This window comes from Phocoena sinus, chromosome 7, assembly GCF_008692025.1.
Source record: "Phocoena sinus isolate mPhoSin1 chromosome 7, mPhoSin1.pri, whole genome shotgun sequence".
In the NCBI taxonomy this organism is placed as follows: Eukaryota; Metazoa; Chordata; class Mammalia; order Artiodactyla; family Phocoenidae; genus Phocoena; species Phocoena sinus.
In genome coordinates, this window is record NC_045769.1 from 70,914,336 (window position 1) to 70,937,989 (window position 23,654).

General features: G+C 36.3%; 1 protein-coding gene across 15 annotated transcripts in view; it reads right to left on the reverse strand.

Moving 5' to 3' along the window:
• The window catches only part of SLC4A10 (solute carrier family 4 member 10), a 329,883-nt gene that overhangs the window by 75,402 nt on the left and 230,827 nt on the right, over positions 1–23,654 (reverse strand). For all 15 annotated transcript variants that reach the window (XM_032637995.1, XM_032637999.1, XM_032637996.1 and 12 more), the window contains 4 exons: positions 19,125–19,225; positions 15,756–15,930; positions 15,034–15,167; positions 14,371–14,616 (listed from right to left, as the gene is read on the reverse strand). In XM_032637995.1, the coding sequence (XP_032493886.1) occupies positions 14,371–14,616; positions 15,034–15,167; positions 15,756–15,930; positions 19,125–19,225 (656 nt within the window). The remainder of the gene's footprint in view (positions 1–14,370; positions 14,617–15,033; positions 15,168–15,755; positions 15,931–19,124; positions 19,226–23,654) is intronic.

Below are 23,654 nucleotides of genomic sequence, written 5' to 3' on the forward strand. Positions count from 1 at the left end.
TTTATGAGCATATGAGCATTTCTAATCTCTTTTATATAGAACTATAATGTAAGTATTTTCTGTTTGCTCATTACTCTTCATAAGCATCATTAATGGATGTGACATAGTTTACTCATTCTTCTATTACTAAACCTTTAATTTGTTTCTATTAAGATGACTATTTAAATAATACAGTCTCTTATGAATACATCTATTTCCATGTTTCAGATTTTATTCTTAGGAGAGATTCTGTAAGTACTTAATACTTTTCTCTCTAATAAATTATTTAAACTTATAGCTATAACATATTATGAAGAAAATAGCTTTTCAAAAATGTGCAAAATAACTTTGCAAAACACCACCACTACTAGCTAAAACTAAAAACATAAATACTTTCTCCATGAAATTTTTCTTAAACTTTTTCTCATTAGAATGTTATTTCCATTCAAATAGCTATAGGCTCTCCTTGGCCTCCAAATACAAATAACTTTGGAAGTATTTCTCACTCTCATGGCATTCTGTACCTTTATAACATTTATGTCAAGTATAATTAAGTAATTATTTGTGTAATATTTAATGTCTAAGTCTTTCAATAGATAATATGCTCGATTGGGGCAGAGACCCATCTATGGTGCTACTTTTACACCCAAGTATCTGGAACATAGCATGTAGTCTTCTTTGTTCATTCAATGATTTAACAGGTTAAAATTATTTTGTACAGAGTATTATGCTAGGTGCTATGGGGAATACATAGAAACATATGACAGTTACTGCCTTTAGGGAATTATAATAAAATTGAGGTTTTACTATCATTTTTATTTTTTTATCATAGAAAAAAAGTTCATGGGCTTTAAAACCAAATGAACCTACAAAACGAAAAAACAAGCCACTGAATGAGAGAAGATATTTGCAAATGATATGACTGATAAAGGGTTAATATCCAAAATATATAAACAGTTCAACTGTTTATATTTACAACTCAATATCAAAAAACACGCACACAGGGGCTTCCCTGGTGGCACAGTGGTTAAGAGTCCGCCTGCTGATGCAGGGGACACGGGTTCATGCCCTGTTCCAGGAAGATCCCACATGCCGTGGAGCGGCTGGGTCTATGCACCATGGCTACTGAACCTGCATGTCCGGAGCCTGTGCTCCGCAACGGGAGAGGCCACAACAGTGAGAGGCCCACATACCGCAAAAAAAAAAAACAAAAAAAAAAAAAAAAAAAAAACATGCACACACGCACACACACACACACACACAACCTGATTAAAAAATCGGCAGAAAACTTGAATAGACATTTTTCTAAAGAAGATATACAGATGGCCAACAGGCACACGAAAAGATGTTTAACATCACTAATTACCAGAGAAATACAAATCAAAACCTTAATGAGATATCACCCACACCTGTCAAAATGGCTATCATCAAAAAGCCTACAAAAAACAAATGTTAGCATGAGTGTGGAAAAAAGGGAACCCTCCTGCACTGTTGGTGGGAATGTAAGTTGGTACAACCACTGTGGAAAACAGTATGGAGTTCCTCAAAAATCTAAAAATAGAACTACCATATGATCCAGCAGTCACACTCCTGGGTATATATCTGAAAAAAAACACTAATTTGAAAATATACACAAACCCAATATCTATAGTAGCATTATTTACAATAGCCAAGATATTGGCAACCTAAGTGTTCATCAACAGAGGAATGGATAAAGAAAGTGATATATATATATATATATATATATATATATATATATATACACACACTTAGCAATATATATAATTGGCTAAGTGATATTCCATTATATATATATATATATATATATATATATATATATATATATATATATAAAATGGAATATCACTTAGCCATAAAAAAGAATGAAATTCTGCCATTTGCAGCAGCATGGATGGATCTAAAGGGTATTATGCTTAATGAAATAAGTCAGACACAGAAAAACAAATACTCTATGTTTTCATTTATATATAGAATCTAAAAAATAAAACAAATGAATGAATATAACAAAACAGAAACAGACTCCCAGATATAGAGGACAAACTAGTGGTTAACCAGTGGGGAGAGTGAAGTGGGGAGGGCAAAGAAAGGCATAGGGGATTAAGAGATACAAACTACTATGTAAAAATAAGTAAGCAACAAGGGCACAAGAGGGCAGACAGCAGAAGCAAGACTACAATCCTGCAGCCTGTGGAACAAAAACCACATCCACAGAAAGATAGAAAAGATGAAAAGGCAGAGGGTTATGTACCAGATGAAGGAACAAGATAAAACCCCAGAAAAACAACTAAGTGAAGTGGAGATAGGGAACCTTCCAGAAAAAGAATTCAGAATAATGACAGTGAAGATGATCCAGGACCTCAGAAGAAAAATGGAGGCAAAGATCGAGAAGATACAAGAAATGTTTAACAAAGACCTAGAAGAATTAAAGAACAAACAACAGAGATGAACAATACAATAACTGAAATGAAAACTACACTAGAAGGAATCAATAGCATAATAACTGAGGCAGAAGAAGGATAAGTGACCTGGTAGACAGAATGGTGGAATTCACTGCTGCGGAGCAGAATAAAGAAAAAAGAATGAAAAGAAATGAAGACAGCCTAAGAGACTTCTGGGACAACATTAAATGCAGCAACATTCGCATTATAGGGGTCCCAGAAGAGGAGAGAGAGAAAGGACCCGAGAAAATATTTGAAGAGATTATAGTCGAAAACTTCCCTAACATGGGAAATGAAGTAGCCACCCAAGTCCAGGAAGTACAGCGAGTCCCATACAGGATAAACCCAAGGAGAAACACATCAAGACACATAATAATCAAATTGGCAAAAATTAAAGACAAAGAAAAAGTATTGAAAGCAGCAAGGGAAAAGTGACAAATAACATACAAGGGAACTCCCATAAGGTTAACAGCTGATTTCTCAGCAGAAACTCCACAAGCCAGAAGGGAGTGGCATGATATACTTAAAGTGATGAAAGGGAAGAACTTACAACCAAGATTACTCTACCCGGCAAGGATCTCATGCAGATTTGATGGAGAAATCAAAAGCTTTACAGACAAGCAAAAGCTAAGAGAATTCAGCACCCCCAAACCAGCTCTACAACAAATGCTAAAGGAACTTCTCTAAGTGCGAAACACAAGAGAAGAAAAGGACCTACAAAAACAAACCCAAAACAATTAGGAAAATGGTAATGGGAACATACATATCGATAATTACCTTAAACTTGAAGGGATTAAATGCTCCAACCAAAAGACACAGGCTTGCTGAATGGATACAAAAACAAGACTCATATATATGCTGTCTACAAGAGACCCACTTCAAACCTAGGGACACATTCAGACTGAAAGTGAGGGGATGGAAAAAAGATATTCCATGCAAATGGAAATCGAAAGAAAGCTGGAGTAGCAATACTCATATCAGATAAAATAGACTTTAAAATAAAGAATGTTACAAGGGACAAGGAAGGACACTACATAATGATCAAGGGATCAATCCAAGAAGAAGATATAACAATTATAAACATATAGGCACCCAACATAGAAGCACCTCAATACATAAGGCAACTGCTAACAGCTATAAAATAGGAAATCGACAGTAACACAATAATAGTGGGGGACTTTAACACCTCATTTACACCAATGGACAGATCATCCAAAATGAATATAAATAAGGAAACAGAAGCTTTAAATGACACAATAGACCAGAGAGCTTTAATTGATATTTATCGGACATTCCATCCAAAAACAGGAGATTACACTTTCTTCTCAAGTGCGCATGGAACATTCTCTAGATAGATCACATCTTGGGTCACAAATCAAGGCTCAGTAAATTCAAGAAAATTGAAATCATACAAGTATCTTTTCTGAGCACAACACTATGAGATTAGAAATGAATTACAGGGGAAAAAAACCCGTAAAAAACACAAACACATGGAGGCTAAACAATACGTTACTAAGTAACCAAGAGATCACTGAAGAAATCAAAGAGGAAATCAAAAAATACCTGGAGACAAATGACAATGAAAACACGACGATCCAAAGCCTATGGGATGCAGCAAAAGCAGTTCTAAGAGGGAAGTTTATAGCTATACAATCCTACCTCAAGAAACAAGAAAAATCTTAAGTAAACAATCTAACCTTACACCTAAAGGAACTAGAGAAAGAAGAACAAACAAAACCCAAAGTTAGCAGAAGGAAAGAAATCATAAAGATTAGAGCAGAAATAAATGAAATAGAAACAAAGAAAACAATAGCAAAGATCAATAAAACTAAAAGCTGGTTCGTTGAGAAGATAAACAAAATTGATAAACCATTAGCCAGATTCATCAAGAAAAAGAGGGAGAGGACTCAAATCAATAAAATTAGAAATGATAAAGGAGAAGTTACAACAGACATTGCAGGAATACAAATCATCCTAAGAGACTACTACAAGCAACTCTACGCCAACAAAATGGACAACCTGGAAGAAATGGACAGATCCTTAGAAATGTATAACCTTCCAAGACTGAACCAGGAAGAAATAGAAAATATGAACAGACCAATTACAAGTAATGAAATTGAAACTGTGGTTAAAAATCTTCCAACAAGGGCTTCCCTGGTGGTGCAGTGGTTGAGAGTCTGCCTGCCAATGCAGGGGACACGGGTTTGTGCCCCAGTCCGGGAAGATCCCACATGCCATGGAGTGGCTGAGCCCATGAGCCACGGCCACTAGGCCTGCGTGTCCGGAGCCTGTGCTTCGCAACGGGAGAGGCCACAACAGTGAGAGGCCCACATACCACAAAAAAAAAAATCTTCCAACAAGCAAAAGTCCAGGACCAGATGGCTTCACAGGTGAATTCTGTCAAACATTTAGAGAAGAGCTAACACCTATCCTTCTCAAACTCTTCCAAAAAATTGCGGAGGAAGGAACACTTCCAAACTCATTCTGTGAAGCCACAGTCACCCTGACACCAAAACCAGACAAAGATACTACAAAAAAAGAAAATTACAGACCAATATCACTGATGAACATAGATGCAGTAATCCTCGACAAAATACTAGGAAACAGAATCCAACAACACATTAAAAGGATTATAAGCCATGATCAAGTGGGATTTATCCCAGGGATGCAAGGATTCTTCAGTATATGCAAATCAACAATGTGATACACCATATTAACAAACTGAAGAATAAAAACCATATGATCATCTCAATAGATGCAGAAAAAGCTTTTGACAAAATTCAACACCCGATTTATGATAAAAAACTCTCCAGATAGTGGGCATAGAGGGAACCTACCTGAACATAATAAAGGCCATATACAACAAATCCACAGCAAACATCATTCTCAATGGTGAAAACTGAAAGCATTTCTTCTAAGATCAGGAGACAAGACAAGGATGTCCACTCTTACCACTATTTTTCAACATAGTTTTGGAAGTCCTAGCCATGGCAATCAGAGAAGAAAAAGGAAAATAAAAAGAAAGAAATTGGAAAAGAAGTAAAACTGTCACTGTTTGCAGATGACATGATACTATACATAGAAAATCCTAAAGATGCCACCAGAAAACTACTAGAGCTAATCAATGAATTTGGTAAAGTTGCAGGATACAAAATTAATGCACAGAAATCTCTTGCATTCCTATACACTAATGATGAATATCTGAAAGAGAAATTAGGAAACACTCCCATTTACCACTGCAACAAAAAGAATAAAACACCTAGGAAGAAACCTTACCTAGGGAGACAAAAGACCTGTATGCAGAAACTGTAAGACACTGTTTGAAAAGAAATTAAAGATGATACCAACAGATGGAGAGATATACCATGTTCTTAGATTGGAAGAATCAATATTATGAAAATGACTATACTACCCAAAGCAATCTATAGATTCAATGCAAACCCTATGAAATTACCAATGGCATTTTTTATGGGAACTAGAACAAAAAATCTTAAAATTTATATGGAGACACAAAAGACCCCGAATAGCCAAAGCAGCCCTGAGGGAAAAAAACTGGAGCTGGAGGAATCAGACTCCCTGACTTCAGACTATACTACCAAGCTACAGTAATCAAGACAATATGGTACTTGCACAAAAACATTAACAAAGATCAATGGAACAAGATAGAAAGCCCAGAGGTAAACCCATGCACCTAATGGTCAACTAATCTATGACAAAGGAGGCAAGGATATATAATGGAGAAAAGACAGTCCCTTCAATAAGTGGTGCTGGGAAAACTGGACAGCTACATGTAAAAGAATGTAGTTAGAACACTCCCTAACACCATACACAAAAAGAAACTCAAAATGGATTAGAGACCTAAATGTAAGACCGGACACTATAAAATTCTTATAAGAAAAGACAGGAAGAACACTCTGACATAAATCACAGCAAGATCTTTTCTGATCCACCTCCTAGAGCAATGGAAATAAAACAAAAATAAACAAATGGGACCTAATGAAACTTAAAAGCTTTGCACAGCAAAGGAAACATAAACAAGACAAAAAGACAACCCTCAGAATGGGAGAAAATATTTGCAAATGAATCAACAGACAAAGGATTAGTCTCTAAAATATATAAACAGCTCATGCAGCTCAATATTAAAAAAAACAAACAACCCAATCCAAAAATGGGCAGAAGACCTAAATAGACATTTCTCCAAAGAAGACATACAGATGACCAAGAAGCACATGAAAAGCTGCTCAACATCACTAATTATTAGAGAAATGTAAATGAAAACTACAATGAGGTATCACCTCACACCAGTTAGAAAATCTACAGACACATCATCAGAAAATCTACAAACAACAAATGCTAGAGAGGGTGTGGAGAAAAGGGAACCCTCTTGCACTGTTGGTGGGAATGTAAATTGATACAGCCACTATGGAGAACAGTATGGAGGTTCCTTAAAAAAACTAAAAATAGAATTACCATGATCATGGATACCATGATCCAGCAATCCCACTACTGGGCATATACCCAGAGAAAACCATAATTCAGAAAGACACATGCACCCATGTTCATTGCAGCACTATTTACAATAGCTAGGTCATGGAAGCAACCTAAATGCCCATCGACAGATGAATGGATAAAGAAGATGTGGCACATATATACAATGGAATATTACTCAGCCATAAAAAAGGAATGAAATTGGGTCATTTGTTGAGATGTGGATGGATCTAGAGACTGTCATACAGGGTGAAGTAAGTCACAACGAGAAAAACAAATATCGTATATTAACGCATATATGTGGAACCTAGAAAAATGTTACAGATGAACTGGTTTGCAGGGCAGAAATTGAGACACAGAGTAGAGAACAAACGTATGGATACCAAGGCGGGAAAGCCGCAGGGGGTGGAGGTGGTGATGTGATGAATCGGGCGATTGGGATTGACATATACACACTGATGTGTATAAAATTGATGACTAATAAGAACTTGCTGTATAAAAAAGTAAATAAAATAAAATTCATAAAGAAAAAGAAAAAGCAACAAGTATATGTTGTACAGCACCAGAGAATATAGCCATTATTTTATAATGACTTTAAACAGAGTATAATCTATAAGAATATTGCATCACTATGCTGCACACCTGAAACTAATATAATATTGTAAAACAACTACATTTTAATAAAAAAAGTATACCTGAGTTTGACTCTCATTTACCATTCACTGGTTCTGGGATATTGAACAAATTAATTAACTTATTGGAGCCTCAGATTGATCATCTGAGGGGTAATACTTATATCATAGATTATTGTGAGGCTTAAATAAAGCCATGTATGCAAATTTTTGTTATTGCTCATATAAATTATAAGGCATTCCATAATTACTTGTTGAATGAATGAATAAAACCTTGCCAACTTTTGCTTTTCTTTCTTTTTTTCCCCAGTTTGTTTATTTTCTTCTCATTACCATTGTCTCAGTCAATAATCAGGACTTAAACATTCCATACCAAGGTTATTGCTCTTTGCTCCACTTCCTATGATCACCTTCTAATCTATTATCACATAATTATATCCAGAGCTTTGTCATTACCCCCAATGATCTTTTACAATAAAACTCATTACAATTTTTAAGACTCTCTGCCAACTGGTCCCAGGATTTCATCTATCTACCTTGGTGCCCTCAACTCTAATTATGACCTGCTCATGCAGAGATAATGAAGAGAGAGAAAAACAGATACGCCATATATAAGAAACTCAAGTTACAGGTACAACAGAGATGGAGTGATAAATTAAGGTAGCTTTTTACTTCTTCTCCTGGACCATTAAACATATGTCTAGTATAAATACTTACCATGCCAGGTTGCAATGATTTGACTATGCATTGCCTCTAGCTCCCTCCTCATTTATTGATTCAACAAATTCTCTGTGTGCAGCCACTATGTACAAAGCACATCTCTAGTCTCTTCTTGTTAATCACTGAGCTCCTTTAGAGTGGAGACCATATTCATTTTCACATTATCAATGTTAACACAATTCAGAGAAAAGCAATAGATGTTGAAAGAATGAGCCTAATAAGAGAATTTAAGAACAGAATGGCAAATCTACTTATTATACCTTAAACATTTTGCTCTATTCTTCCTTTGAGTTTTGTAAGTTGCTATTTTCCTGAAATGGAAAATAAATTTGTTTACACAGGAACTGATTTGATGAGCACCACCTGGCCCTAATTACCTCATTCTATGGCTTGTCAAAAGACTTTTTTTTAATTGAATGAAAGATTGTTTAAATTCTATAGTGCTTTACAGTTTTCAAAAGTTTCACACACATGATTTCATACAATCCTATAATAACCCCTTTTACCCTTTTCTCCTATATTGCTACTCCCCCCTTACCTTTCCCCACTGGTAACCACTAGTTTATTCTCTGTATCCGTGGGTCTGCTTCTCATAAAACTTATTCTTAGAAAGAAATTACAAAATAATGTATCCACACAATGCCAGTTGAATTCTCCAAAATATACAAAGAGAACAAGCCTTTTTTTTTTTCAGTCTTTTCTTCTGTCCCCAAAGTATTATAAGTGTGGTAGGTATCCTCCCAGAGCTCTTATTCCCTACATATTTCACATGTACTTTCTGTGTATTTTTGAGGGTTAAGATGTTGTCTCTAGAAAGCTGCTCTTAGGGGCTTACCCAAGGCAACTAACTAGGATATTGGTATAGATTCCTATCTTTTAATCCAAATTATTACCAAGTTTCTTAAAAATAAGGTAAAGTGGGCTTCAATGTGATACAACAAAATTCATCTCCATCCAAGATTTTTTTCTCTTCTTGTCAAATACCTATTTACAGGGAATCATTATAATCAAAATAAGCATTTTTATGCTCTAAAATAAGAATCCATTTTACTGCATATGTTAATATTATTCAAATATTTATGTTTTAAATCCCTCTATTTTTATATTTTTAATTTCCTGTGATAAATTTTAAACTGCTTGAAGATAATATCTAAGAGACAAATAAAATTTATCCAAGTTCCCTCATATTCTAAATATTAATACTAGAAATTAATTTGGTCAAACCAGTGGCCTATAATGTGGTACATTGTCAAAAGTGTTTGACTAAATGTTAGATGTGTTGGGTTTTAGCTCAAGTTCTTCTACTTGGGTAAGCCATAATCCCTTCTGAGCCTTAGTACAAATTCTAAATAGAGGTGATATTCATTCAACATTCATTTATTTTTTCAACAAATTTTCATTGAACATCTATCTATTTTGTGCCAGAAACTGATCTGAACACTGGGAAAGCAGTGATCAAAACAGACTAAATCCCTTTTCCTCATGAACTCACTCTAGGAGGGGAACACACAATAAATTAGACTAATAGAGGTATCACTCTACATAAGCACAATACCATGGGCTGATGAGGATGCAGAGTGATAGGAACACTCATTCATTGATGGTGGGAGTGCAAAATGGTACAACCATGTTGGAATTTTCTTATAAACTTAAAATATAGACTTGTCATATGACCCAGCAATCCTGTTTCTAGGTATTTACCCAAGAGAAAATGAAAACGTAGGCCAAGTAAAGACCTGCATGTGAAGCAATATAGCTCCAAAGTAGCAACAACCCAAACATCTATCAGCTTGTGGTTGGATAGACAATTTGTGGTACATCCATACAGTGGAACACTGACCAACAATAAAAAGGAATAAATTGATGCGTGCAACAAAATGAGTAAATCTCAAAAGCATATGATAAGTGAAAGAAGCCAGACACCAAAGGCTATACACTCTATGATTCCATTTATGTGACGTTCTAAAAAAGGCAAAACTTTAAGACAGAAATCACATTAATGATTGTCAGGGGTTGGGGGTTGGGGTGAGAGAGAGACTGTGAAGGGCCATGAGGAAATACTTTGGTAAATATTGTATATTCCAATTATAGTGTTATTCATTTGTTGAAACTCATTTGAGGGCACACTTAAAAGAGGCATATTTTATTGTATGTAAATAATACTTCAATAAATCTTACTTTTAAAAAGATAAATTATATAATATTTTAGATTAAAAAAAGGAAGAGAGAGAAGAGTTGAAATTTTAGATGGAAAGTCCTCAAGCAGGTGATTTTGAAGATAGTGAAGGAACAAGCCACATAGATATCTGGAGAAGGGCATTCTAGGCAAAAAGAACAGCAAGTATGAAGGCTGAAGGGCAAGGAGATTAGCGTGGGTGGAGGAGAGGAGGAAGTAGAAGACAAGATAAGACAGGCAGTGAGGAACAGCTCATACAACATCTCTGAAGGTAATGGGAAGTCATCAGTGGGCTTTGAGAAGCAGAGTGACATGACCTGACTTGGGTTTTAAGAGAATAATTTTGGTTGCTTCATAGAAAACAGTCTGTGGAAGGGAAGGGTAGTAGAATCAGGGCCACCATTTGGAAGGCAATTGTCATAATTTAGACAAGAGATTACAGAGGTAGAGAGGGTGCTAAAAAGTGTTCAAATTCTATATAGAGAGCCATTAGATTTGCTCAGAAATCTGGCGTGTGGGAAATTTTGAAGGAACACAATTCAGCTCGCAACACCCAGGGATATGATTTCAGAATGAGTAGGACCATCTCTTATTCCCTAAAAACCTGCTTTTATAATTGAAAAAAATTCTGCCTTCCTTCTTTTAGATATCAAAATGAAAATTCTGGAAGAAATAAAATTAGCTTCCTACTAATCATCTTTAGAGCAAGTTTTGATATATCGAAAAGACCCCAGGTACCCATGTAAAGAAGAGATGAGCTACACAGAGTGGAAGCTGGACACAGACTTCACTGAGACCAGCAATGAGCATTCACTTATGAGAACATATTTTCTTACCCTTCACATAATATTTGCACAGCACTTATTTATAAAAACAGGGTTTTCTTGGGTGGTATATAAAAACTATTTTGCCTGCAACTGAGAGCTCTAACTAAGGAATGTTTTTATGAAGTAAACTTCTTTCCCCAGAGTTGTATATATTCTTTTCTCGATCTTTTCTTCTTTGTTAAATAATAAATGTAAAGTGCATAAGCTGAACACCTTATATTATCAAGAATTGCATTTATAAATAGAAAAATATGCTAAGCTAACTGAATTTTACTAGTTCTACAAATATCTAGGAGGAATAGTGTTCAGAACAATTAGCATATTAATTTCCATAGTTAAAGGGAAGTGCTTCTTTCTCCAAAATAAGTTATCAGCAATGTCTCTAAGCATTTATTTAGCATGACTAATACTATAAAGTATGTAGTGGTGACACTTAAAAATACCTAGCAAAGTAGAAATGAATAAATGAATAATGAATGTAGCAATAGTCTACATGAACGAGAATAATTTGCTTAAAATTTCCCAACAGAAGTGGCAGATACTCTGAGTAAAATTATCATATACAAAGTGCCAACACTGACATTACACTAATCTGATAAAGAATTCATGGCAATGTGCCCAAAAGGTGAGATAAAGTTGAGTGGCAGAACAAAGTCACACCCTCTAATAAAGAAAACGTAACATTAAGAAGAGTGGGTTCTACTCTTCATTATGCTTTATTTGATTACTGGTAAGTTATAAATCATTAACTTGTTCTATAAAATAGATCTTATCTGCTCCATAGGAGTTCATTAAATACAAAGTGACTATAAAAGGACTTTGAAAAAAAAATTGTTATATTCCTTGGAATTAAAACTTTAATTTTAAAAAGTAAAACTTCAGTGAACTTATTTATTTATTTATTTTGCGGTACGCAGGCCTCTCACCGCTGTGGCCTCTCCCGTTGCGGAGCACAGGCTCAGCGGCCATGGCTCACGGGCCCAGCCAGTCGCTCCGCAGCATGTGGGATCCTCCCAGACCGGGGCACGAACCCGTGTTCCCTGCATCGGTAGGCGGACTCTCAACCACTGCGCCGCCAGGGAAGCCCTTTAGTGAATTTATTTTAACTGATGTTTAGAGACTGAAATTGCTAGATAGTTGCTAGAGCAATCATTCACCACTTTCTATAGTTATTTATTATACCTACATGCATTTATTATTCACCATCTTTTTCATTTTCATTTTCATTTTCACATAAAAATCCAGTGGAATTTTTGGAAGAATACTTTATGATGAGTACTTGATTATAAAAACCCTCCTGCCTATTTAAGCTTTGTCTGCTTTTCTCTGATTGTATATGTATCAGTGGCTGAGAAACAGTACTTTAAAGAAATTTTAAAATTACAGCAGTAACTTCAGTTACTGAAAATTACATCAGGGTCATAAAGCCTGAGTCTAATTTCTTGTTTCACCACTATCTATATAACTTTGGACAAATATTTCAAAGCATTAATAAATTTCTTACATCCAAGTCTGTGCCATTCCCTCCATCTAAACCACTCTCCATCTCTATTCCTCAGCACCTAATTCCTCCTGATTTTTTGGTCTTCTATGTCACTTCCTCCAGGAAGTCTTCTCTGAACCTGAAATCTGGGTTAGGTGCTCTTCTGATGTAGTACCATAGTGTTCTGGACCAATCCTTTAACACAGCACTTATTCCATTGTGTTGTCTGTTTGTCTACATTTCCTACTAAACTGGAAGCTCACTGAGAACAGAATATTGTTCACGATTTCCCTAGCACCAAGCACAGTGCCTGGCGTGTAGTAGGTTTGAAAATTCAAGCAGAGGTAATTGCATATCCTCGCAAAGATACCCAAATTAGGTGACACTGCTCTCTTTTCAACTAAAGATAAATGAAAAGGCATGTATCAATGTTACATCTCATTCTGATCAAATTGTTCTTCCCATCTGCCTGCTTTCTGAGTGTCCCTGACACCTCCTTCATCTGCATTTGAATCCTGTTCACAACACCCTCACCATTTACTTTTATTGGGGAAGTTATTTTATATCTCACTTTGATTTTTTTTTTGTTCTAAAACAGAGATGTACTGTTAAACATATCTCTAATTACCGAGAAAAATTCAAAGTACTAAAAGTCATCTTATTTTCAACTCTATATCATTACATCATTCTTAACAAGACAATAATATTGCACTGTTTTGGCCTAATTTCAACAATTTCAACTTCTAATAGTAAATAAAGATGATAAATCTTCAAAGGAAGATTTTGAGGGCTTATCTGAGCAGTTTATAAGAAGAGCATTGGTAGTTAATGCAGAGGTTATAATGCCAGGTTGATGCCTGGTAAAGAACATATTGTTTCAAATATTCACTGTTTAAAATGTATATATAATTACAACAAAAAATCCTAAAATTAAATCAAAGAAGAGTAACATAATGTTCACGTATACTCTGCAAATACAGCCTTAGAGAAATCCCAAACTGCTGACATACGAAACTAGAACGTGTAATAGGTACAATCCCATCTTTAATCCTAAACTGTAATATCACCCTCAACAGGCAATATGTGAGTACTTTTATCATAAATGTCATAGGTTCCAAAAGCAAAAATACATTTCAATTCAGTGATATTTTGTTTCAGACTTTATCATATTTTCAAACATCAAACTATGCAATTTAGACCCAATGAGTCTCTTTTATCTCACTGCTTTAAGTCTGAAATCTTATCTTTCACTACTGTGTTCTTTGGGTTACATTACATGGAAGAGGTCCTAAAGGAAGACCAAAATCAAAAATATTTTGAAAAAAAAATCTCTGTATAGTAAAATTGATCTTGGTTCATTATCTACTTAATGGGGAATGCTCGACAAACAAAACTTCAAAAAGTTATTCTTGGCAAAGATGTTATAATGAAAACTCAAGTATTCAGATGACTCTTAAAATACTGTTCAACTCTGAGAGACCGGGATTTAGGTCACGAATCAATTTAAGGAACTCTATCTGCTGAGTAAGTTCCTCATATTTCTTATAACAATAGCAATATTGGTAGAAAGAAAAGCCCCACAGCCAACAGGGGAAATGGTACTTACGAATATTGTGTCAGCAGTTCCAAATCATTATGCATGTTGATTGGATATGCTTCACTAAGTTCAAACAACTTCTCCAGGGCCTCATAAATGAAAATGATGCAAATAAGAGAAGCAAAAGCTTCTTCAGTAAACCGGGTGATATAGCAGACAAGGGAGCTTGCATCAGTGGCCACAAGTATGATACACAGGGTTGCAGTCCAAAGTCCAATACTAGCTCTTAAAGATAGGTATGACAGCCCATATTCTCTAGGAGGGGGAAAAGAACAGTGGAAAGAAGGTCATTTAACAGCTTGCCACCATTTTAAGTAGATGGAAGTAAGTCTAATTCAGGAAGTGAAAGTAAATAAGCTTCACATCCCATGAGTATCTAAACTCAAGACTTTGTCTAAAGGGAAAACCTAAGGGTACAAAACTCAAAGAGGTTTCTCAGTGCTTAGAGCTGAATATAATTTTTTTTGAATATAATTTTTTATAAATATTACATAACAATATACATCAATATTTTACTGTTCCTTTATTTCCATGGAGAGACAAAAATGGCAAACTGAATCAAATCAGCAACTTCTACCTCTCCCAGCAGATCTCCAAATGTGATGTTGGAAGAAGATTAAATACAGCAGAGAAATAGAAAGGGGCTGAGGGCCAAAAGTATATAACACTTACTTGCAAAATTTAAACAAAATCTTTTCAAACACCAAAACTGGTCCTGTACTGCCTAATATGGTAAGAGGCTGTCCACCAAAGAGAGAATAGGCTATCCCAGTCATGGACGCTCCAAAGAGAGATTCGATTGCACTCTGTGTAGAGATATAAATGATTCCATTATCTAAGCTGTACAGGCTGCGATTATAACTGGGGAGAAAATATGTAAAATACATGGGTCTTTTTTCCCTTTGCTATGAAGGGCCTAGCAACCTTGGGCAGGAGGTGGGGTAGGAGGATAAAAAAAAGGCGGCAGGCAGTCAGCAGACTGTGAATGGCAGTGGACAGGGATATGTCCTCTCCCCCTTCCGTATCTCACTTTTCTTTTGCTTACTAAAAGTTTACACGTATTCATAATAAATGTCTGGCAGAAGCATGGCCTATATACATAGGAAAATGGACCTCTTATGAGGCAAGAACCAGAGGCTAAAGCTAGCCTAGGACTGGGGGGCCAGGGATGAGATCAGAACCTTGTGTAAGATAAGAATTAGTTGTTCTGAGATATTCCACTCCCTGATTACCAGTTCCATTAGTCATCTAGGAAATTCGTATGAACTTTGTCTGCCAGACCATACATCAAATCTCTCCTCATAAAGGAAACCAAAATTAAATGCACACTCATCTAACTATGAATCTTAAAAGCTGATTAAGTTTCAAAGTTCAGAGAAAAGTATAATACATACTATTCGCCCTTCAGTTGCTTCTCCTAGCAGTCCTCCAAATGTGATGACAGGAGACATACACGCGCAGTAGAGAAACAGAAAAGATGCTAAGCACTGCAAGCTGAAAGCATCTCTGAAGTCACTCCAGAAGTATGGAGCTTTTCTTTTGATATCTAAAATAAGTCCCCCAAAAATCCTAAGACAGGGGGGAAAACACAATAGTGACACACAAATATAAAAATCACAGAAATCAAAATGCTCATTTGCTTTGTTGCCAGGTCACAGTACAGGTTTTCCATCAGCAGAGATGAGACCCATATTAACATGCTAGGTTTTACTATGATGATCTACAGGAATGGCTTTGTACCACTATGTCACTTCAATCCCTAACCAAATATTGTGTCAACAGCCAAAAAAATCCTAGGTTCTCTCAAACAAGGCTCACAGCTGTTCATCAATCAAAATTCAAATAATGAGAGTTAAGGATTACTCTAATCTCTGTGCCACTTTACAACAACTTATTCCTAAAATCAGGCCTACCATTCTCAATCATTGGCAATATTTTCTAATTGTTTACATTCCATTTAGTGTAGCAGAAAGTGAAGGAGGGAAGGTAAACTGATTTTTGTACAGTCCAATAGTGAACATCAACTTAGAGAGAAAAAGTGGCATATAACCATGGCTCCAGTTACCCACTCTCTTTGTGAAAAAAAAACCCTTGCCAAATAATACTCCAGACAGGCACTTAAATGGCCTTATGGATGACAATACTTAGTAGAGAGAGGTAAGTTCCAGAGTTGTTTTCATTTTTAGGAAACTAAGACAAGGACCTTACAATAAGCAACCTAGATAAATGTACTTTTGATCCACTATTGTCTAAACATATTCAAACATCTATCATTCACAAGACAATAATGACCTTATTTGGGAAAAATGCATATGTTCTAAATATATCCAAAAACCACATTAAAGCATTTGAAGGATGATTTTTTTTGGGGGGGTGGGGAAGAGAGAAGCATTAAATTGTGAAATATTGCCTAAAATCTGAGGACTGGAACTTTTTAATCTGTTAGGAATGAGAGCATTAAACAGCTATTCTCATTCTTTGAACATTTAATAACAATATGCAGATTTAACATTTGACTACCAAAAGCTCTTTGTGTTCTATGGGATAAAGATGTCATATTAAAATGAATAAGGCTGTGATTAAGTTCCTACATGGAGGTTAAAAAAACCTATTATGTTCAACATACTGCCAGTATGCTAAATATACTTGGTTTATGGAAAAATATTAAAGTCTTGTTATTTATTTTCTAAATAGGAATATAATCTGGCAATCTAAGAATCACCTCAAAAATGATTGTTCTCTTGAGAAATAAATTCTGATTTGCCTTGAAAGATGTACCTCTTCAGAATAAATTCTATTATTTTTAATTGCCCTAATATAGGCACAATAGTAACATATTAGTAACTATCTTACTGTTATGTGAGTGATAGAATCGTTATGTTTTTCTAGTGATTGTTTCCATCAGAGGGATGTGGAGTAGGAGAGGTTGAGAAGAATGAAATTTCAATTGAAAAAAAAGGACATTTAAAATTCAGAGAAGCAGGGCTTCCCTGGTGGCGCAGTGGTTGAGAGTCCGCCTGCCGATGCAGGGGACACGGGTTCGTGCCCCGATCCGGGAAGATCCCACATGCCGTGGAGCGGCTGGGCCCGTGAGCCATGGCCGCTGAGCCTGCGCGTCCGGAGCCTGTGCTCCGCAACGGGAGAGGCCACAACAGTGAGAGGCCCGCGTAACGCAAAAAAAAAAAAAAAAAAAAATTCAGAGAAGCTTGCAAAGAACCTGTGAAATTCACACACGCAAAGATCATCTTAGGTTAGGTTCCTTTACCTGTGTTTAGTAAAACACATACATAATTTTTATTTGGGGGATCATTTCTGAATGATTTGTTAACTTGCCAAAGTCACAATTCAGAACAGATTTAATCTACGAGTCTATTTATTCATTCAGTTATGATTTATACCCCACCTAATCCCCAAAAGAATTTGAGGTGGTTATGAACTATTACTTAGTAGTTAATATTTATAGGTTTGATAGTACTTTCTATTAGACCACTCTTTTCTAATTAATTACTTATTAGGGTATACATTAGTCTAAATAGCTGTTATATTACTGTGTCATAAACGTGCTTTTAGCAGCATAAATCTAAATCCGGAAGTGGGAGGTCATTGCAGAGAACAGTGCAAGAGCAGCCCAGATGTGCACCAGCAACTCCAGGAGAGCAGATGAGTAATGGATACTTCAAGTCATGTCAGCAACAGAATCTGTGGAAGAACTCTGGAGAAGCGAAGATACCGGATATTGGTGACCTGGGAGGATTTAGGAAGCAGTAAGGAAAAGTGAACTTTGAAAAAAATCTAAGCTATGTGGCATGTTACACCTGAGAGAGAGAGAAAAAAAAAAACAACAGAAATAAAAAGACAGCATTTGAAAATATGAAAGTAAACAGAAGGAGTAACAATGTTTCTAGTACAGGGAAAAGGAAAAAATTGTTTGAACCATCTCAAATTAGGTACGGGAGCCTGAGGAAGACATCTCCTCAGAGACAAAACATAGATAAAGGGAAAGAACGCAGGAGAATTAAAATGCACAGAGTTGTCAGAAACTGGAAAGTCATCTTAGAGGACACAGTGAAAGCAGTACAGAAAATGGCCCTGAGGCGAGAGGAGCACCAATCCTGCAAAGCCTCTGCAATTGCCTTCAATTATAATGGAGGCTGTGTGCACACATTCCCTGAAGAGAGACCCACCCAAAGGTTCTGATTTTCTGCTCACACATTTCTTGGAGAGAGACAAGCTGTCAAAACACCACAAAGAATCATTTTAAGAAATAAATTGAAGCTTTCATCTCTTCAAAGATGTGTGATTAGAAAAATAAATCATATAGTTCTTTCAAATTACTACCGTAAAAATAAAAAATACTATTATATACATCCTACTTGCATGTAATGAGACAGGGTCTATAAGACTGAGTTCTTGGTATTTATTTTCATTTCCATCCTGAGCTTGAAGTTTTCAACAGGCTCTTTTGGAAAGGGCAACTGACAGTTTTCTTATTCATTCTAAGAATCTGTGAATGTGTTTTAATGCATAGCAATATGAAAGACTAGGTATATTAAAATGAAATGGTGTATTCACTGTTCTGGTTTAATAATAATGACAATCATTAGTAACTACAGAGAAATCAAATTAATTGGCATATTCATCCCCCAAAGAGTAGGTATCCAAAGTATAAAAACAAATTAGTTCTCAAAACAGCAATTCCCGACACACAAAAAAGGTATATATCATTTGGTCTTTGAAGTCCCATACAAGGGCTTTTCACTAACCTTCCAGTTCGCTGGAGTTCAGGTCCACTATGTCCTCCGTGGGGCTCGGCTTCCCCATGAGCTGCTGTTCCATTTGGTACAGCAGGAATCTTCCTCTTCTCCTGCGGGAAGTTTTTTTGTTTTGTTTTTGTTTTTGAATTTCAGGTGCTAGTTGTAAATAACAAAAACAATTTTTTTTCCCTTGAGGCAATAATACGCAGAGTGCTAAGAACCCAGGCTCTGTTACTTGTTTGTTATATGACCTCTAGAAAGTTATATAGCCACCTAAAGCCTAAGTTCCCTCCTCCTTTTACTGGTGATAATAACAGTACCTATCAGTGTGGTTGAGAGAATGAAATAAGGTGATGAACATTAATTCATTCTTTCAACTAATTATTGAGTGCCTAGTGTGTGCCATTCATTTTTATGGGATGCTATAGATGTAAAGGTGAGCAAGAAAAAGCATTATGTTAGTGGAGACAAACAACAAACTTAAAATGTCACGTAGAGATAGAGATACAAAGAAAATAAAGTAAGAAATGGGGACAGAGTGAGACCAGGTTTAAGATAGGTCAAGGTGAAGAGGTGTTAGTGGTGTTATATCCCTGGCCTAGTTCAACTGTTCAATAAGCATTAACTGTTATCATTAGCTATTTTTAAAATATATTTCCCTCTCTGATCCTGGCTTAGATCCTCCTACCCAAGCTTCTTTCCAACACAAAGCGATCCAAAAGACTATCACAAAAGGAAGCTTCTAATTGAGCCAATGACAAATTAACTGAGGTTATGTAAGTGCTGTTTCCCCATAGGTCTATTCCGCCCACTTTTGTCAGTGACAGAGAGTTTAAAAAATCAGAAAATCCTACCTACTGGTGATCTTGGAGCACACCAATGTGTTCAAAAGTGCTTAAAAGGACAATAATTTTTTTTTTTTTTTTTTTTTTTTGCGGTACGTGGGCTTCTCACTGTTGTGGCCTCTCCCGTTGCGGAGCAACAGGCTCCAGACGCGCAGGCTCAGCAGCCATGGCTCACGGGCCCAGCCGCTTTGCGGCATGTGGGATCTTCCCGGACTGGGGCACGAACCTGTGTCCCCTGAATCGGCAGGCGGACTCTCAACCACTGCGCCACCAGGGAAGCCCAAAAGTGCTTTAAAGGACAATAAAAAAATTTTTAATGGTGAAATTAAACTTTTTACTTGACTGCCATTCCAAAATAGTGTAAACATGTAAACATGTTCTTTGTGTTTAGTGTAAACATGAACAAGTGTGAATTATCAAATGATCTTATTACAATGGGACATTTAGATAAAATGGTACAGATTTAAAACATGACAAAAAATACATTTTGAAATGCACAAAATATAGGAAAGTTCATTGCTTAATATTTTGCAATTTCCTGGGTATATAAATAGATACAATGAATTGAAGTTCAGAGATAAAAGAGAGTATGTCTGTCAACTGATGAAGGAACGGCCTTTACAGGTAAATTAACTATCATACATCAGTAAAGGGCTGTGATAGTGGCCCTCAGTACTCTCAATACCCAATAATCACCTAGGGAAAGATTTCTTAGCAAGCCTCAGAAGGCAAGTGATATTTGTTCTTCTGGGGAATTATCTCTGACTGCATAAATTAATTCATTGTTTTACAGTGGGAAGAGCTATACATTGATAAGGCAAGTGATAAGCCATGAAGGATATTTGTCATTCTAAAGTAACAATTTTCTCAAGGAGTGGTCATCTTCTAGTAAGGCAAAAAGGTTTTTGAAAAAAGAATTGTGTATGTATAGTACCAATGAATATTCCGAGGAAAATACAGGAAATTTTTGTTTGTTTGTTTTTCAGACTTTTTTTTTTTTGTTTGGCCAAGCCGCGCAGCCTGAAGGATCTTAGTTCACTGACCAGGGATCGAACCCAGGCCATGGCAGTGAATACACCGAGTCCTAACCACTGGACTGCTAGGGAATTCCCCAGACATTTTAAGTAAAATCAATAGGTGAGTAGATATTTGACTAGGCAAATTAAACAATTTATTAATTCAGTCAACAAACACTTATTGGGAGCCAATTTGTGTCAGGTTCTAGGCTGCACCACTGTATACCTGGGGACAAATCAGGCCTGTGGCGCTTATGTTCTAATGGGGAAGGCAAACAGTAAACCAGTAAACATGTAAGTAAATTAATTCTATAGTGTGTTAAAAAGATTAAAAACCAGGGAGAGTTTGGGATTAAAATATACACACTACTATATATAAAATGGATAACCAACAAGGACCCACTGTATAGCACCGGGAACTATACTCAATATCTTGTAATAACCTATAATGGAAAAGAATCTAAAAAAGAATATATATATATATATATATATATGTGTGTGTGTGTATGTGTGTATATATATAACTAACTGAATCACTTTGTTATACATCTGAAACTAACACAAGTTTGAAATCAACTATATTTCAATAAAAATTAAAAATAGGGCTTCCCTGGTGGTGCAGTGGTTAAGAATCCGCCTGCCAATGCAGGGGACACAGTTTCGAGCCCTGGTCCTGGAAGATCCCATATGCCGCGGAGCAACTAAGCCCGTGTGCCACAACTACTGAGCCTGCGCTCCAGAGCCCGCGAACCACAACTACTGAAGCCCACGTGCCTAGAGCCCGTGCTCCGCAACAAGAGAAGCCACCGCAATGTGAAGCCTGCGCACCGCAACGAAGAGTAGCTCCTGCTCGCGGCAACTAGAGAAAGCCTGAGTGCAGCAACAAAGACCCAACGCAGCCAAAAATAAATAAAACATAAATAAATTTTAAAAAAAGATGTCTTAAAATTTTTTTTTTAATAAATAAGTAAATAAATAAATAAAATTTGTTTCCAAGTTTCTTCTGATATCTCCAACCTGAATTATTAGAAAGAAACGTTGAACAGATCTGCTTCTTCCTTTTGGGGATTGAGAGAGGTTTGGTGGATTTAATAAGATCCTTGAGATGTCCATATTTATGTAGCATTATGTACATGCCAGACTCTAGAGAGAGATATGATATCAAATGGTTTTTTTCAAATGCAGAATATATAATAAAGAAAAAATAAAGAAATAAAAACTATGGAAAAGTAAAAATTTAGAGCAGACTAAGGTGGGGGTGTGAGGTATAGGGAGGAGGAACTGGGAATTACAAATGGAGTGTCACTTGAGAAAAACTTGAGGGAGTCAAGAGAATTAGCCATAGAATAACTGGGGAACATCCAGGCAAAGAACAGCCAGTGGGATAGACTTAAGGCAGGAGTGTGGCTGCAGGGTTTGAAGAACAAGGAGGCGGGAGGCCAAGGAGAGGAGTGAGCAAGAAAGAGACAGGAGATGACTGAGAGGTGAAGGGAAGCCAGACTCTATAGGTTTAGTAGAACATGGTAAGTATTTGGCTTTTATTCTTAATGAAATGAGGCGCTTTTGCAGGATTTTAAGGAAAGGAGTAGCATGACCTAACACTCTGGCTGCTGTGTTGAGAACAGATTCTAGGGGCCAAGGGTAGAAACAAGGAGACTGGTTAGGAGGCTATTTCAGTAATCCAGGAGAAAGATGGTGGTAGCTTGAACTAGGGGGGTGGCAGTGGCAACAGTGAGAAATCGTATAATTCTGGATAAATATTGAAGGCAATGCCAAGAGTATTTCCTGGCAGAATTGAAGTCAGGTATAAGAGAGAAGAATAAAAGTTTCTGGTTTGGTCAATTGTAAGTATGGAGTTAACACTTATTGAGATGGGAAGGTACAGATGGAACAGACTTTGAGAAAAGATCAGAGTTTCTTATATTCTTCAGGAAACATTATATTGCCTTTTATAATATAAATGCAAAGATGTTTATAGGTACAGAAATAATACACTCTATAATTCAGTTCCAACTTTAGCATGTTGAATTTTAGATATCTAAAAGACACCCAAGTAGAGACACAAGATAGGCATTTGGATAAGTAACTTGCAAGTGCAAGGTGAAAAATAAATTTGGGAGAGGATTTAAAGCTATAAGATTGGATGATATTACCAAGAGAATGAGTGTAGAGGAGAGAAGACCACTAAGGACTGAGCCCTGCATCACTTCAATATAAAGAAATCAGAGAGAAGAGGGGCAACCAGCAAATGAAACTGAGGAGTCACCAGTGAGGTATAAAGAAAACCAAGAGTGTGGGATTTTGGGAGCCAAAGAAAAGAAAATATATCAAGGAAAAGGGAGTCATCAATTCTGTCAAAGGCTGCTGATTGATAGGCTAAATAAAATATAGACTGAAAATTGACCTTGGAATTTAACATTGTGGAGGTCTTTGGCGACCTTCATGTAAGTAAATTTTAGTAAAGTGATGGGGGCAAATGCGTTATGGAGGTAGGTTTAAGAGAGAATTGAAGGATAAAAAAGAATGAAATCTTGCCATTTGCAACAACATGCATGGACCTAGAGGATATTATGGTAAGTGAAATAAGTCACACAAAGACAAATACTCATACAATCTCATTGATACGTGGAATCTAGAAAACAAAACAAACAAACAAAACAAAAACAGGCATAGGGGCA